The sequence below is a fragment of the Chanodichthys erythropterus genome, chromosome 15 (assembly GCF_024489055.1).
Source record: "Chanodichthys erythropterus isolate Z2021 chromosome 15, ASM2448905v1, whole genome shotgun sequence".
Classification (NCBI taxonomy): domain Eukaryota; kingdom Metazoa; phylum Chordata; class Actinopteri; order Cypriniformes; family Xenocyprididae; genus Chanodichthys; species Chanodichthys erythropterus.
In genome coordinates, this window is record NC_090235.1 from 12,245,912 (window position 1) to 12,263,717 (window position 17,806).

The 17,806-nt window shown below is 39.7% G+C and overlaps 1 protein-coding gene across 1 annotated transcript in view; it reads right to left on the bottom strand.

Annotated features, from left to right (window-relative positions):
* trpn1 (transient receptor potential cation channel, subfamily N, member 1) overlaps positions 1 to 16,606 on the bottom strand; it is a 47,776-nt gene extending 31,170 nt beyond the window's left edge. The window contains exons 1-10 of the mRNA XM_067361679.1: positions 16,472 to 16,606; positions 15,880 to 15,981; positions 10,362 to 10,457; positions 8,409 to 8,522; positions 8,142 to 8,246; positions 7,043 to 7,141; positions 5,181 to 5,282; positions 4,101 to 4,202; positions 3,657 to 3,755; positions 3,259 to 3,459 (exon numbers count right to left, since the gene is read on the bottom strand). Coding sequence (XP_067217780.1) covers positions 3,259 to 3,459; positions 3,657 to 3,755; positions 4,101 to 4,202; positions 5,181 to 5,282; positions 7,043 to 7,141; positions 8,142 to 8,246; positions 8,409 to 8,522; positions 10,362 to 10,457; positions 15,880 to 15,981; positions 16,472 to 16,606 — 1,155 coding nt within the window. The remainder of the gene's footprint in view (positions 1 to 3,258; positions 3,460 to 3,656; positions 3,756 to 4,100; positions 4,203 to 5,180; positions 5,283 to 7,042; positions 7,142 to 8,141; positions 8,247 to 8,408; positions 8,523 to 10,361; positions 10,458 to 15,879; positions 15,982 to 16,471) is intronic.
* Between the last annotated feature and the right edge of the window lie 1,200 nt (positions 16,607 to 17,806).

Below are 17,806 nucleotides of genomic sequence, written 5' to 3' on the forward strand. Positions count from 1 at the left end.
AGCGGTCCCACTGAAGTTCTTTCAGAGGCTCCTGGGGCATATGGCAGCTGCAGCGGCTGTAACACCGCTCGGTCTGCTTCATATGAGACCGCTTCAGCACTGGCTTCATGGCCGAGTCCCGAGATGGGCATGGCAACGCAGCACGTTCCGGGTGCCAATCACTCAGGAGTGCCGCCGAACCTTCAGTCCGTGGTCGGACCCTTTGTTTGTCCGGGCTGGAGTGCCCCTAGAGCAAGTGTCCTGGCATGCTGTGGTTTTCACAGATGTTTCTGCCACCGGCTGGGGTGCCATGTACAACGGGCATGCAGTCTCAGGGTTTTGGACGGGACCCCATCTGCATTGGCACATCAATTGCCTCGAGTTGCTGGCAGTACGCCTTGCTCTGAGCCGCCTCAAAGGCCTGCTTCGGGGCTAGCATGTACTGGTCCGTACGGACAACACTGCGACCGTTGCGTACATCAACCGTCAAGGTGGTCTACGCTCCCGTCGCATGTCGCAACTTGCCCGCCATCTCCTCCTGCGGAGTCGGAAGCATCTGAGGTCGCTTCGCGCCATTCATGTTCCCGGTGTGCTCAACCGTGTGACCGACGAGCTATCACGAGCTGCGCTGCCAGGAGAGTGGTGACTCCACCCCCAGGTGGTTCAGCTGCTCTGGAGAGAATTCAGAGAGGCTCAGGTAGACCTGTTTGCCTCACCAGAAACCTCCCACTGCCAGTTGTTTTACTCTGTCCGAGGGGACACTCGGGACAGATGCACTGGCTCACAGCTGGCCCCGGGGCTTGCGCAAATATGCGTTTCCCCCATTGAGCCTACTTGCACAGACCCTGTGCAAAGTCAGGGAGGACGAGGAGCAGGTCTTGTTAGTTGCGCCTTACTGGCCCAACCGGACCTGGTTCCCAGAACTCTCACTCCTCGCGACAGCCCCTCCCTGGCCCATCCCTTTGAGGAAAGACCTCCTTTCTAAGAGACGGGGCACTCTTTGGCACCAGCGTCCAGACCTCTGGAAACTCCATGTCTGGTCCCTGGACGGGACACGGAGGTTCTAGGTGACTTACCCCCTGAGGTACTTAACACCATCACTTCGGCACATGCACTGTCTACGAGACGTGCTTACGCCTCGAAGTGGAACCTGTTTGTCGAGTGGTGCTCTTCACGCTGAGAAGACCCCCGAAGATGCTCGATCGGAGTCGTGCTTTCCTTCTTGCAGCAAGGGTTGGAGCGTAGGCTGTCCCCCTCCACCCTCAAAGTCCATACTGCTGCTATCTCCGCTTACCACAACCACATAGATGGCAAATCTGTTGGTCAGCACGTCCTGGTCATAAGGTTCCTTAGGGGGGCGAGACGGTTAAATCCCTCTCGTCCCCCCTCCATACCCTCTTGGGACCTCACTCTGGTGCTGAGAGCACTTAAGATTGCTCCCTTTGAGCCTTTGCTGTCAGCAGACTTAAAGATTCTGTCTATGAAGACTTTGCTGCTGGTAGCATTGGCCTCCATCAAGAGGGTAGGGGACCTGCAGTCATTTTCGGTCGACGAATCGTGCCTAGAGTTCGGGCCAGGTGACAGCCACGTGGTACTGAGACCCCGGCCTGGCTATGTGCCCAAGGTTCCTACCACTCCCTTCAGGGATCAGGTGGTGAGCCTGCAAGCGCTGCCCTCGGAGGAGGCAGACCCAGCCCTGGCTTTGCTCTGTCCAGTTTGTGACTTGCGACTGTACATAGACAGAACTCGAAGCTTCAGGACCTCAGACCAGCTCTTTGTCTGTTACGGAGGCCAGCAGAAGGGAAAGGCTGTCTCCAAGCAGAGGATGGCCCACTGGATAGTGGATGCCATCGCCCTGGCTTATCAAGCTCAGGGCGTGCCCTGCCCGCTCAGGTTGCATGCTCACTCCACGAGAGGTGTAGCATCCTCCTGGGCGCTGGCTCGTGGCGCCTCGCTAACAGACATTTGTAGAGCTGCGGGCTGGGCGACACCTAACATGTTCGCTAGATACTATAGCCTTCGTGTCGAGCCGGTCTCCTCCCGTGTTCTCGCCTCAGGTCAGAGGCACGGAGAGGCCCCGGCTTAGTGTCAGCTTGCTGCGCTACATGCGCGTTCTATTCTCCAGAGAGTCCCTACGGGCAGACCCTGTTGAGTCCTCCGGTTACCCCTCGGCAGCCGACGTGGCGGAGCATCTGGCGCCAGGCCTATACTCCGTTGTATCCTTGAGAACCGGATTTAGGCTGGGTTCCATATGTGTGACCCTACGGGGATCCCATATGGGTTTTTCCACGGCTGCTCCTAAACGAAGCCCGTGTCTTTCCCTCTGGGAGAACCCATCTCTCACCGAGTGGAGTCACCCCAGTTCTTCCATATGTTGTACAACCTACAAGGTTAGTCCATATGTACTTATCCATATAACTCCTTCGGGGAAGGATATGGCTTCCGCAGCGTTCCTTATCTGATGTAAGGCTACGCTTTCCCAGCGTTATCCAATTGTCTCACTGAGCGAGTTTTGGGAACAACAGTGATCGACCCTCTCTGTGTGAGCTCGGTCCCACCGTCCTTAGACAGGGGGGTTCAGGTGGATCACAACAGAGCGCTGGAAGAGGGCAGCTCCTGTGGCGCTTTGGTAGGGATTCCTATTCGTCGGTCTGTCCGACGTACGTCGAACGTGACCGACTGAATGGGAACGTCTCGGTTACATAGGTAACCCTCGTTCCCTGAAGGAGGGAACGGAGACGTACGTCCCGTTGCCACAGGCGTTGTCCTGCTGATGCTGCCGCCTGCTGGGTTCGGCTCCTCAGCAAAAACCTGAAGATGCAACGCACCTGCTGCTCATTATATACCCGCGCTGCGAGGCAAGCAGCTGATGCATATGATTGCATGCCAATGTGCATTGGCTTGTTTAGTTACACTCGAAGTAGATTGGCCTCTCTAGCGAGATTCCTATTCGTCGGTCTGTCCGACGTACATCTCTGTTCCCTCCTTCAGGGAACGAGGGTTACCTATGTAACCGAGACGTTTGCTTTCGTTCGCTGTAAATCCAACGCACACACCAACTAATCCATTGTTGTTTTTTTTTAAATAAATACTGTAACAAATGTATTATTTATTGTTAGTTAATTTTAGTTAATGCATTAACTCTAACTCTATTTCTTACCTCTATCTCTTTAAAATTAGCTGAGATGATCCTTTTAAATAATATCATCTCACTGAACTCTGATGTAGATTTCTTCATGATAAATCATCTAAACAGATCCATACAGGTGTTTTTGTTACCTTTCCTCCTTTGAGCTGCACATGTGCCCCGAAACCCAGTAACATCTGCACCACCTGCGGCTTGCAGTTCTCCACCGCGATGTGAAGAGCTGTCTGTCCGTCTTTAGCAGTGGCGTCCACATTCGCCCCCTTCTGGAGCAGAGCCTTCACCACAGCTGTGTGGCCTCTCTTAGCCGCGGCGTGAAGACAAACCGCCCCTGACTGCCCAAAATTACGCAACATACAAATATACACAATAACACATTTTATACATATGTTTAGTCACAAACAATTCAGAAAACAGGATCTAAACAGTAGTTATAATATAAAACAAGATTTGATCTTTAGGCCTTCACACTTGTGATAATTAATCTTATTGTGATTAAACTAATCTAAACTAATTTCTCCGTGTTCAGTACCTTGTTTGGCATGTACAACGGGACACCTTTCCTCAGGAGCAGGAGAGCAGTCGCAGGGTGACCGCATTGGGACGCGATATGCAAAAGTGTGCTCCCGTCCTGAACGGGATCAACATTCATTAGAAACATGTTTATGGATTACAACACATGGAAATACCACAGGACCATAGGAGAGAAACAATCACATATGAGATCTCTTCATTTCTCAGTTGTTGTTTTCTAGACAGCAATTACATTAATTATAGGATTATGTTTGAAAACAAACAGAAATTTCTGCTGAAATCTCCTGCTTTAGATGTTTCTCCTCAGAAACAGATCCCATTCATTCATACTCTTACTGTTGGACAACTTTTGACTCATTTGTGTCTGTTTATTCTCAACTTTACATTTTTTTTATGCATTTAGCACGTGTAAGCAATAACACATGGTTTGAAAGCGGGTCACCTTCGTTCTTGCTAACACGCATGACTTGAATTTCTCGGTGAGAATCTCGACGACATTGGTGTGTCCCTGCTCTGCAGCGATGTGTAGAGGAGATCTGTCCATCTGAGACAGAAGAGAAGAAAAGAAGTGAACAAATCTACCACAGCCTCTTCTGCAAAAACACACCTCTAGAATGGATGGATGGATGGATGGATGGATGGTGGGATGAGCAGAAGAATAAATAAATAAATAAATGGATGGATGGATGGGCAGAAGAATAAATTAATGGCTGAATGGTGGGATGAGCAGAAGGATAAATAAATAAATAAATGGATAGATGGATGGATGGCAGAATAAATTAATGGATGGATGGATGGTGGGATGAGCAGAAGAATAAATAAATAAATGGATGGATGGATGGGATGGGCAGAAGAATAATTTAATGGATGGATGGATGAACAGATGGATGGACAGATAGATGGATAAATGGGATGGATGGAATGGATGGATGGGCAGAAGAAGAAATTAATGGATAGATGGATGGATGGATGGATGATGGATTGGATGGGCAGAAGAATAGATTAATGGATAGGTGGATGGATGGACTGGATGGGAAGGATGAATGGATTAGATTGTATTGGATGTAATGGATGAATTGGATTGGACTGAATAGGATGGGATGGAAGGATTGGATGAACGGACTGATGGAAAGACTGACTGGATGGATGGACAGATAGATGGATAAATGGGATGGATGGAATGGATGGGCAGAAGAATAAATGAATGGATGGATGGGTGGATAGATTGAATGGATGGATGGATTGGACTGATGGAATGGATGGATAAATGGAGAAAATAGTTTCAAAGAAACGGCAAGAAAATAATTGAATTTAAACATCAAATTGTGAATTAAAAAGACTGAAAATAGTATTTTCTTGTAAAATATACTCCAATAATCTTTGTTTTATTTACAATTTCAAAAAACTTGTTTTTTTACAGTGTACAGTATATGAGAGCTCCTGTTTACTTCTGATGATACATATTGAAACTGATTATTTAATTATAATATTTTCTCTTGTATATTTCCTCTCTTTGTCTCACCTTGTCTAAGATGTTAGGACTGGCCTTGCAGAGGTATAAAAACTTCAGCATGTTCTCGTCTCCTTCCAGAGCGGCGATGTGCAGAGGAGTCTGCCACTCATTCTGTAAACAAACAAGGCATGCTGGGTAATTAGCTCAGCACCATGCTGTCGATTCCAGTTGGAGAAATCTCACAGAAATGGAAATCTGCATGTCGACTCACACAATGCTTGCATTTCAAACAGCAGCACAGCACTGACTCATATGTTCTGTGTATTAGCAAACCCCAATTCCCTTTTATTGGTTTCAGAGCTGTAAATAACGTGAGTGTGTGCGCTTCAAATGAAGATGAAGCACTCAGATGCTCTCTAATGAATACAGTCATCTAATGAATGATGAATAACTGATCAGAAAGCACTTAAACATGAAACACAATCCATCAGAGTGCTTCTTCAGTTTAGGAATATTACTGTACGATGCACATAATCTTCTACAAGTTCACATTTGCTGTCAGTTCATCCGTCGCTGACCTTTAACAGGATAAACATCTTTCTCCATCCATCCACCCTTCAACCCTAAACACCCTTCAAACTCAACCTTTACTCCTTTCCAAACCTCACAGAAAACTCAAGATTGTTCCAGAAACAATCCCAGCTGTCCCAGCAGATTTTAAAGCTAACGCTCAGTGACAGTGAAGGCTGGCTTCTTTCCTGACATTTCAAAGAAGGATTTTGGGTGTAACCCTTTTTCACATTGTCTGAAGAGAAATAACCAGATCTTCATACCTCAGCCATCTAATGTTAGCATACTGTCTCCAAAACTAGAGAAATATGAATGTATATGTCAACAGGTCCTCTTATATTCATGACTTTGGGCTCTAGGGCACAGGCTGATGGTCCTATCTATGTAATCTGCAAGCAATCACATCATTAGAGTTCCTCTGAACCCCCTCCACCTCCCCAGCTCCATCTGCATAAAACTGAACATGTAAAAAATAATAGCAAATTCAAAATATGAATAAAAACTATAATAGTATGCAAGTAAAATTAAAATAGCACTGGAGAGAAATCGGTCATCTGCACAGGATGTGTCTGAACTGATCTGAATAATCACACTATCTTGTCTCTGATCATCCTTACAGGATAATTCTCACTGATGTTTTTGAGACTGTTGATGGGGGAAGGAAGCACCATTAACATGGAGACATAATTGGTGATCAATTGATAGGGGCAATAATGTCAACAAGGCCCTTGGGCACAAACTCTGCTTTTTCCTTACACAAAATGCTTCCAAAATCCATTATCTCACGTCTATCCATTACCTCAATTCATATTTCTGTCATTGTCTTATGTCTTTCAAATAAAATCTGTTCTTCTAATCTGTTCCTGGCTGTACAACTGTAGTGGAAAATGCAGATGAGTACATGCACTGCCTTACAGAAACCTGGAATACAATTGCAGGAAAAAATATGTTTGGATTTACCTGGATTCAAGACACGTCAATAGACAAACAATCTGCTTAAATACAAATTATGATACATTTCCATTCAAAAGTATGTGAATCCCTCAGCTAATGACTTCTCCAAAAGTTAACTGGAATTAGGATAGGCTTTCTCAAGCCAACATCAAAGTTTGTCTTGACAAATTTTTTTATCTAGTATCTTTTGAATTAGGATAATTACATTAGGGTATCATGATTCCTGTTTTTCCCTGATGTTAATCTTGTTTGGTAAAGTCATTTGTACACCAATTAAAGCTCAACAGAAGTTGGTTGATACAACAGGACAACAACGCAAAGAACAAGACAAATCACTAGAAAAGCCTTGTGCATGCATTTTGCTTGTTCTTTGTGTTGGTGTGTGTGAGTTTCTGTGTCCTTCTTACATTCTGAGAGTCAGGATGCGCACCAAACTCCACCAGGACTTTGGCCATTTCTACATCTTTCCGTCTGCAGCAGATGTGAAGTGCTGTGTCTCCGTTCGCCTGGAAACACAGTTCAACCATCATAATACAAACCAGATACATTCATACAGTTCATGATGAGATGCAAAATTGGGTCATATTGCATAAAATTTTTTGGAAGTGCAGTCTTTAACTTTAATTAGTGTGTAATGTTGCTGTTTGAGCAGAAACAACATTTGCAAAGTTACAACGCTCAAAGTTCAATGCAAAGGGAGATATTTTCTTTTACAGAAATAACTGTTTAAGGACTACAACAAATGGCTGGTAGGGACTACAACAAGCTTCTTCCCGGGTTTGTGACATCACAAACACTAAAATTTACATAAACCCAGGGCCATGTTGGGCTGCTTTAGAGAAGAGGAAGAGATGTTGTAGTCGAGTGTTGTTGACATGCCGTCATTTTACGCCGGACTGCTTCACAAACGAGGGTCAATTCAACGAAAAGAGATGAACATGACTGCACATGCTAGTGGATGAGTTGAATCAACTCCACAGCAACTACATCAATTTATCCACTAACCATTCAGAATTTTTTGTATAACAAGTACAAAATTAGTGCACGAAAATAGAGCACTTTAAGTTCATTATAGAAGTGTACTTTTTTTAACCTGGGAGCATTAAGAGTGCATTTTTTATGCTAAATTCCCCACACTAATAAAATAAATAATAATGAAAGTTTTATTGAGAATTTCAGTCTTTTTCAATGAGACTTGTTTCTTTTTTACATTTTGACCTGTTGTCATTATCTGTATGAACTGCATTTTAATGTATTTATAAACAGCTTAATAGATCTGTGGAAAAAAATATGAGCAAAGTGTAAAAAGTTTACCTTCAAGAGCTTTTCATTTGAAGAAAACTAAATCACATTAAACCATAATTGAAAACATGATTGTCAGCTCCACAAATGGTTTAGAAATAAAAGACCTTTTACATTATTGTAACTTAACTCCACTTCATAAACCATTCAAATAATGATCGTATGAATGTGATCCTCAGGTTTGGAAAGTCATGTGGTGCTTACTGTCTTCACAGCTCTGAGCTGAGGCTCTGATTGGCCGGAGAGGAGTTCCCGCACAATCCCAATATTCCCGGCTTCGACAGCCAGCAGCAGTGGAAGGCAGCCATCCTGGGTGGACAGGAAAACAGTCTCAGACCTTTCCAACAATGCATGTTTTGTCAAGCTTAGTAAAAGATTTGATTCTAAAACCAAAGAAAGGTTTTGTATTATGAAACATGGCTCCGCGCACTAGGGGGAGGAGCCAACGAAAAAAAACAGCAGCGTCTGTACCTTGTCTGGCGTCAGACGAGCATCTTTGCTGCTGAACTTGAGCAGCGTTTGCACGACTCCGAGTCCTCCGGTCGCTCGAGATGCTGCGTAATGCAGGGGCAACTGATGACTGGGCTGGACGTGAACAAGAGTTAAATGAGATCAGTGTGAGAATAAAATACAATAAAAATACTGCGTAACTCATGCTTTTTAGACATGTTAATACCATGGTATTTTTTTAAGTACACGATGTAGCAGGTCAACTTTTAAGAGATTCATACACAAAATGTTTTAACTGTTGTTTTTATCTCTAGAGGGTTTGAAAATAAAACGTTAAGTGCTATGGAAACAACTTGACATATCATTGTGATGTTTCTCGCGAAAAAAACTTTTATAGAAGACTAAATTTCACAAATCAATGGAAAACTTACACCTTACAATAAGATCAAATTGGTTAATATTAACTAAAATGAGCCATATACTTGTTACAGTACTTATTGTTTGTTAACTATTCATTGATAATTCATGTTAGCTCAAGTCCATGAAATAATGTTAACAGATACAGATAACTTTTAATTTTAATAATTTATTAGTAAATGTTGAAATTAATGTTTAAAAAAAATGAAGCCTCTTTGTAAAGTGTTACAGAACCCTTTAAAAACTGCTGCACTGTAAGATAAACACTCAAGTGGAGACTGTAAACATAATCAGAAGCAGTTTTGAGGAGTTTCCTGTACAAACAGGAAACATTTTCCGAGATGTGTTGTTAGTCACGATCATGCATTCAGAGGTCAGCAAATAATCACATTAAAAGACTGTATTACCATGCCATTTACATTATTAAAGGTGCAACAGTAAGAAATGTGTAAGGGATGGCCATGTATAACTCAGTACAGAGGTTTAAAAGTTTACTGCAAATAGTTTTTTTATAATATTTTTGTCTTGTTTTCCAGTATAAATACCTAACAATTCATAAATCAAGATAACATTTACTTTACAAGGAAAATAACAAGATTTTAAGACTTGTTTTCTGAAAAATTGATAAAAAAAATGAAGTGAGTTTGTGCTTGAAACAAGAAAAACATCTTATTTTCCCTTTGAATTAAGTAGATTTTCTGACCCCACTGACAGACATTTTTTCTTGCTTTGAGCATAAAAACATTTTTCAGAAAACAAGACTTAATATCTTAAATGTATCTTGATTTAAAAGGGACCTATTATGCCCCTTTTTACAAGATGATTACAATATAAGTCTCTGATGTCCCCAGAGTGTGTATGTGAAGCTTTAGCTCAAAATACCCCACAGATCATTTTTTTATATCATAGTAAAATTCACTTTTTGGGTGTGAGCAAAAATCCACCAATTTTGCGTGTGCCCCTTTAAATGCAAATGAACTGAGGCGGGAGCAGTGGGAGATGTTCAGTTTGAACCGGAGTCGGACAATGATGCCTACAGAGCCAGAGAATATGTGCTGCATGGAGAACAGGTATAGTTTAGTTTAATGTCATTTTAACTTATGTTGTCATCTTGTTTTTATCCACTATTAGTACAAGCCTGTTATAGTGGACCCCGTCTGAATGATAGCCAAAACTTTACTGATGAGTTTTATGAAGTTTATTGTATATCACACAAAAGATGAAGCATCCGTTTTCACTCTAGAAAATCACCTTGTTCTGACACACTGCTTATGATTTATGGATATTTAAAAAAAGGAGTGGGTGGATTTTTATCATTATAGGGTGGTTGTGTTCACACACAGCCAAAACTATTTGAATTTTGCAAAATAGGTCCCCTTTAAGATATTTGTACTGGAAAAAATAAATAAATTTTTGAGTGAGTAATGCATTTAAATGCAAAGATTAAACTATTACTAACATTTGTATGAATTTGTTCGTTTTTCTCCACACAGAACACAGATATGTCAGCATTGGCTCAATGCGATCACGTGAAGATGGGTAAATTGAACATCTTACCCCTGCTGGTAAATTGGGATCAGTTTTTCTTGCCAGTAGTTTGACGATCTCGTCTTTGGAGTGGGCTGCGGCGACGTGTAACGCTGATCTGCCGTCCTGATCAACAAAAACAACACACAAACTTGCTAATTACTACAACAACTGCTATTAAACACATAATTGTGATTGGTCACTAGTGGTATTCAGAGACATATGCCTCCGTTTTTCTAAGGAATAATATATATTTTAATCTGAAATGTTGAACTATGGCCTAAAGTAGTTTTTGGGTTCATGAGTTATAATATACTGTCATAACACTGATAAAATAAGGAGAAACTTGTTCATTTGTGTGAGAAACATTCTAGTGATCATCTCTGAAATGTTGTAAAATTGTTGTAAACCTATCCATCTAACAAAATATGATCTAAAAACATTTTTCTAACATTCCCATTTAGTAGTTGAAAATGATATTTCTGAATATTCTCTGAATGTTCCAGTTTTAAAATTAAAAAATTAAAATTTTTAAATGTTTTAAAAACCTTTTTCTGGAACATTCCATTTTATATTTTTTTTAAACATTCTTGGAACGTTACCTTTGAATGTTCCCTGAACATTCTGAAATGAGCTGTAACATTTAAAAAATGTTAGACAAACTCTGAATGAACGTTCTATTACTGGAATAATGTTTGATCATAACCTTGCCAAACGTTCTCTGTTAGCTGGTTCCAGTGTTTATCTTGACCTCATTGTCTTTTTCTCATTCACTATGAGTTTTTGAAGTCTTTGAGGAAGGTTATAATGCTGGCAGAGGTTATCCAAGGACAGCTTTAAGTCACTGACACAAATTCACTCTAATAGTTCAGTGAATCGCCTTTACACACAAACACACACACACACACACGCACAGCTGGACGGACATTCCAGCAGAATCGCCAAGAGATACTGAATGACCAATCATCTCGTAAGCTTTTGAGCAAATGAAGAAAAGGATGCTAGCTGTCGTCCCTTCATATAAATACCAGTCTACAACTCAAAGCAAACTGGACACATAGTTTGCACCCACATTACCACAGTTCAAGATGAATGTTGTTTCTCTAAAGCAGACGGCTGGTGAATTTAGATTTATTGTATGTCATTTTTGGTATTGGAAATGTCTATGCTACCCTGGCAAAAGAGAACTGCATGTAAAGCAGGACTGCAATTTCAGCCGTTTACAGTAGGGAACATGCTAATGCTGCTGTAACTTTATAGTGTGGTGAACCACAAAGAAATCAATTGAAACTCAATCCTCTTAGCACTTTTCTATATGACCGTCATTAGTTAAAAACATTGTATCAAGTAATGAAATGGAATCTGGATGGAACCACCACTAAAATTCCAACAGGGTTTCCATGCCAACCGAACTGTGGCAGGAGAAGTTTGAGCTTAAAAACACTGAAAGACAGACACAGATTTATATATATATATATATATAGCTTTATAATGGTAGTGAATGGGGGGGTGATTATATGTATATATATATATATATATATATATATATATATATATATATATATATATATATATATATATATATATATACACACAATAATGCCAAATTCCACAAGATTTGCTTCCTATCCAGAGCACTGCAAATCAATACTGAGATTACATTCAGTTATGATGACGACTTCGAAGATAGCTGCCTATTTAGGCAATAGATAGCAAGGGAGCTCACTAGGTTTTAGAACACTTATAGAAACTGGGACAAGAAAATGGACAAATATGTTAAAGTATGCACCTCATACTTTCCTTGACGTTCAAATGCAGACAGTCGAGGAATCTCCTGTGTTCTCTGATCTACTTCAGTCTGAACCACAGTGCGTCAAAGACACCGGATCACCTGAAGAAACCCCTAAACGCCGTGAACACACAGTGAAGAGCGTTCCAGACACTTTCAAAGATGGATGGAAGATATTACATAGAGGAATATTTTAGTGAATCACTTCGGACTAGTCCCAGAGAGGTTTCCATTCCTAAACTCCTGCACATTTTTAACCAACCAGTTTGACCCCCATCCCACGAATGACTGATTCACGCGTTGCTCACACCACAATGTCCAAAAGTAGTATCTCAAAACTGTAGGGTAATTCAATACATATGATGGGAAACAGACACTGGTCTGAATCCAGACCTCAAGGGTTTTGGAGAAGCTCAAGTACAGACAAACTCACTTTGGAGATTTCCACACCATCCCCAGAAACAGAAAAGATGGATGATGAACGTACCAATGAGCTTTATGAAGCAAAACAACATAAAAATGCAGCTCAACAAAGAGCCAAAAAATGAATCTAAAAATCATGTTGAGTGGAAACATCATTACAGCCATTAGTCAGAACATCTGCTAAACATCCACAATATACTAGACTTTTAGGAATAAAATTTCAAAATTATTGTCCTATGAACAGCCAGAGAAAATGTTCTCATTCATGTTCACAACATCCTTTTCCACATTGGTTCAAAATTCTGAAAAACTTTACTTCAGCAGCAGCACTTCAGTTTTACGCTTGTAAAGCAACACTGTTCATCCTTCATAAAAACTACAGTAACGTCCCACAGATTCTGTGTCAGATTTTTAGGGGCCAAGCCCCGAAGGGGCTGTAGCCCCTATTGTAATTGTACGTTTTCCCTTTTATTATTATTATTCTTCCTCCCGAATGGGAGTCTATGGCAGCCCTATTAACGGAACATGAGAAAATGATGAAATTTGGCACAGTTTTAGAGATGCTCATGAATAGTGATTGGACCAAATTTGGAGTCTCTAGAACCAACTCTATAGCGCCACCACCAGTTCAAAATTTCAACATTCTAACGGTTTTAACATTTGAACTGTTTGTCATAGAAAAATTAAATTTAGTTCATCTGATTCGTCTCTTCATGCTGATGCTATTCAACTTCTTACATTAAGTCTCCACCCATTACAGTAGCGGCCATTTTGAAAAGTACAGTATTTGTTTTTTTTCGCTTCTCCTCCTTCAAAATTTGTCCAATTTTGTCCAATCTTTGATCAGATTATCTTTGGACTGAGCCGCACAGAAATGACTGAACAGATTTTTTTTATTCATCTTTGTTCAAAGGTTATGATGTCACGAAGTTAACGAGGTCGACCCAAAATTAGTATAGAGGCTGTATCTCGGCCAACCTTTGAGCAATCGAAACAAAAATTGGTAACCTTCATCAGAACCATGGTCTGAGGGTCTATGCCAAACTTGGGAACAGCGCCATCTACAGGTCATGAGATATGAAAAATGGCTATTTTGGCCAATAACTTTTGAACAGTTTGTCAGAAAATCAAGATCTTGGTGTCTATGGATTCCTTGGATCATGCCGAATCCGACGATACCGATTCTGTCAATATTGGATGAATCACGTGTCCCGCCATTTTGAATTTTGTCATAAATTGCGATATCTTTTAAACAATTTGACATATCTTCACAAAAATTGGTATGTATGACCTTTAGGAGGTCGTGAAGGTACCTGAGAAGTTTCAGCACAGCGCCACCTACTGTTCCACAGATGTAATGATTATTTCAAAAACGCTTATAACTTTTGAAAACACTTTCCAAAATGTGTATGCTTCATGTCATTTTATTCCCTGGCTTATGCCGATTCCGACAATGTATCATTTGTCATTTTCCTTAAATGTACCTGTCTGCCGTATTGAAGTAAATGAAAAACAGTTTTTTCGCTACTCCTCCTACAAATTTTGGTCAATTTTGTCCAAAATCAGCTCAGATGATCTTTGGACCGAGCCGCACAGAAATGACTGAACAGATTTTTTATATTCACTACCATTTCCGAGATATTCATTTCTGAATGTGACCTTGCTTGTGTTTGTTGTCTTATGCTAGTTACATTTGCATTTAGTAGATGACTTACAAAAGAGATTTTTCCAATCTGAAACTTTCTTATCTACCCATAGGAAATGAGAAATATACATAAAATATAAATAATATAAATATAATAATATATAAATATAAACTGTTCCTCCTAGTCTTCAATGAAATTCAATTTGAGAACAAATGGAGATATTTGCATAAGTTCTCAGATGTTTCTCCTGATAAAAAAAGACCAAAAGTAATTTCACATGTCTTTTCTAGAGTTTAAGAAAATATCTAAAATGTCTCAAACTGCTCAGACTTGCCAAGATATATATATATATGTGTGTGTATATATATGTGTGTGTATATATATGTGTGTGTGTATATATATATATATATATATATATATATATATATATATATATATATATATATATATATACACACACACACACACACACACACACACAGTGTATATAAGTCTGAGATATCAGTATGAACCCAAACATTTATTTTTTCAACAAATTCTTCCAAGACCAGTTTAACATTTGTTTTTTTCATCTAATCTTATAGCTTTTACTGACAACAAGAAGAAAAGCTAATAAAGTAAAAAAGTTTGGAGTTGGTATGATTTTTAATGTTTTTGAAAGAAGTCTCTTTTGCGCACCAATTCTGCATTTATTTGATCACAAATACAGAAAGAAATCTGAAATATTATTACAATGAAAAATGGCTGTTTTCCATGTGAATATGATGTAAAGTATAATTTATTCCTGTGATCAAAGCTGAATTTTCAGCATCATTACTCCAGTCTTCAGTGTCACATGATCCTTCAGAAATCATTCTAATATGATGATTTGCTGCTCAAGAAACATTTATGATTATTATCAATGTTGAAAACAGTTTCATATTTTGTGGAAACTGTGATACATTTTATTTTTCAGGATTGTTTGATGAATATAAAGTTCAAAAGAACAGCATTAATTTGAAAAAAAAAAAATCTTTTGTAACATTATAAATGACTTTACTGTCACTTTTGATCAATTTCATGCATCCTTGCTGAATAAAAGTAGTAAATTCTTTACACTGACCCCAACTATTTGTACTTTTTAAACTTTTAAATACGCATGGTTAGGAGTCTGCCCTTAAAGCAATGTGGCACAAGTTGGAGATTTGCTGTTAAATTCTCTCTCTCCAATTCACTCTCACACAAATGTCATATTCCAGGCAGTTCCGTCAACTTTTCCTGTCAGATCCAACTTATTGGTCACAGTTGATCTGTGCTGCACTTTTAAACACCCACAGAGTGACAATTATTCACTGAGGCGTTCACCGAGCTATAAAACTCACAGCAGATACTGACACCGACATACTGTAGAGCAGCTAATATATGCTTTATGTTTCCTGCATAAAAATAAATAAGATAATAAAAAGTGATTTGAGCAAACCCCAAAACATTTAATACATGAGATACTTGAGCCATATCTACAGACAGGCCAGAATATCAACCTTCTAGTAACGCTTGTTCGATAATAAGCTTCTAAACCATTGAACCGTTTCCATTAAAAGTTTAATTGTGCTACTAATGCACAACATCTGCGTTAAGTGGCGGGTGCTGGTGTTCTCACAGAGGAGTGGAGTTATTTAAGACACGATTCCAGACGGTGGGAAACTCCTACCTTTGTTTTGTCACTGGGATTGACCCCCAGTTCCAGCAGCCTGTCAAGGACAGACAGACGGCTCTCTCGCACTGCGACCATCAGCAGGCTCAAGCCAGACTCCTGAGGGACAACATGGACATATATCATCAGGAAACACAGGCAATATTTCACTGATGCAGTACTGAGCTTATATTCAGAGCTGAAGTTTGTGCAATACAAATGCTGAACATACAGATGCAAAACAAAAATGCTGAAATTCATTGAAATGAAAGCATTTTGAAGTGTACTGTACTCACAAAATAGCAAATACCAGAATGTATATGAAAAATGCACACTGTAAATAAAACCTAAATGACTAAAATCGAATCTAAAACGTATCTAATATCTCTAAAAGTTACAACTTAAATGCATTAACATTATAACATTATATATGTACAGATTTAAAGAGCTATATGCAAAACTAGAATATGCTAAAATACTTTATATTATATTTATAAATGTTCTTCATCACACTGTACTCTATAATGCAGTCATGATAAATTGTGAGTACTACTACTAATAATGACTCTATCTAAAGCATGCATTAAAAAGCATCTGCTGTGCATCTCACCTCGGCGAACTGGAAGATGTCCGGATCTCCCTTTTCTAAAGTCTTGAGTTTCTGTTCCAGTGCCATCCATTCTCCTCTGAGGGCCAGGGGCATCAGGCGCTGAGGGGCCCCGGAGACACAAGAGCTGTCTGACATCATTGAAGAGCTCTCAATCACTTAAACCGTACGGGTCTGTTAACAGCATAAGAAAAGCATGTCCATTTAAAGCATCCGATGAAGACAGATATGTAGTGCGCGTGCAGGTGCGGATCTTATGGTTCCTCCCTCTTGGTAGGAGGTATAAAGCGAACATTCCTCCGACTTTCTGCGCTCTGCGGTGGCTTAAAGTTTGCAAACTCCGCCTTCAGTTCCTCCTGTTACCCTGGATTCACAGAAAAGACCATTGAAACAAGCCCACAGCACAAGAGCCCGAATAATAAGACCTCAGCCGCTGAATAGTGACTCAGCTGGACTTCTTTCCAAATAAAACGGCACAAGTCTGTTGTCGTTTACCTCAAAACCAACGTCCACTTGGATAATGATAAAATACGATTAGTTTCACCATTTTAGGGTGAAATCAGGTGCATTTGCGCGGAAAAGTGCTTTTATTTCACCACGTAGCAAGTTTGTTTGGTGAAGTATGGTAAATTTGTCCAAAAAAAAAACGTAATTAACGCAATAAACGGTTTTCAACAGAACAGACGCCGCAATCGACGCCACGTGACCTGTCATTGACCAATCGAATTACTTTATTAATTTAATTTAGTTAATTAAGCCGAGTAAATGGATATTGACTTCATTAATATCAAGACTATTCTTTTCTGGTCATAAATAAAATATTTTAAAACATTTTTGATATATGGCCGCTTTAGATAGATTTTAGATTAGTACAGACTATTTTATTTGGTTGTGCTACAGTGCACATTTTGTTTATGTATTTTTATAAATAATATTCGAGTATTTGCTTTGAAACCAATATATTTTCTTTTTTCCGTAATATTTTACCTTTGTTTTCAGACGCCGCTAGCGGCACCACGTGACATTTGGAAGAGGTTATTTTATTAAAATACATCCAAACGTAATTTTTAAAAGGCGTTTTTAAAACTCCACATTTTATATGAAACCAATTACATTATATCCCATTTTATTCCGTTCATTTCGTTAGATTCAGGACGTTATCAAGCCAATATTATTCGTTTGCGCGGGAACCGCTCCGAAAATATAAATCGCAAAAATCAATGTAAACCCATGAACCTATTACATTTATGGTTGTAACTTATCTCGAGTCAGTTTTATACATTTTTATTAGTATTCTTGTCTCTGTAAAAGTGTCACAAAATGTTGCTGCACAAAATA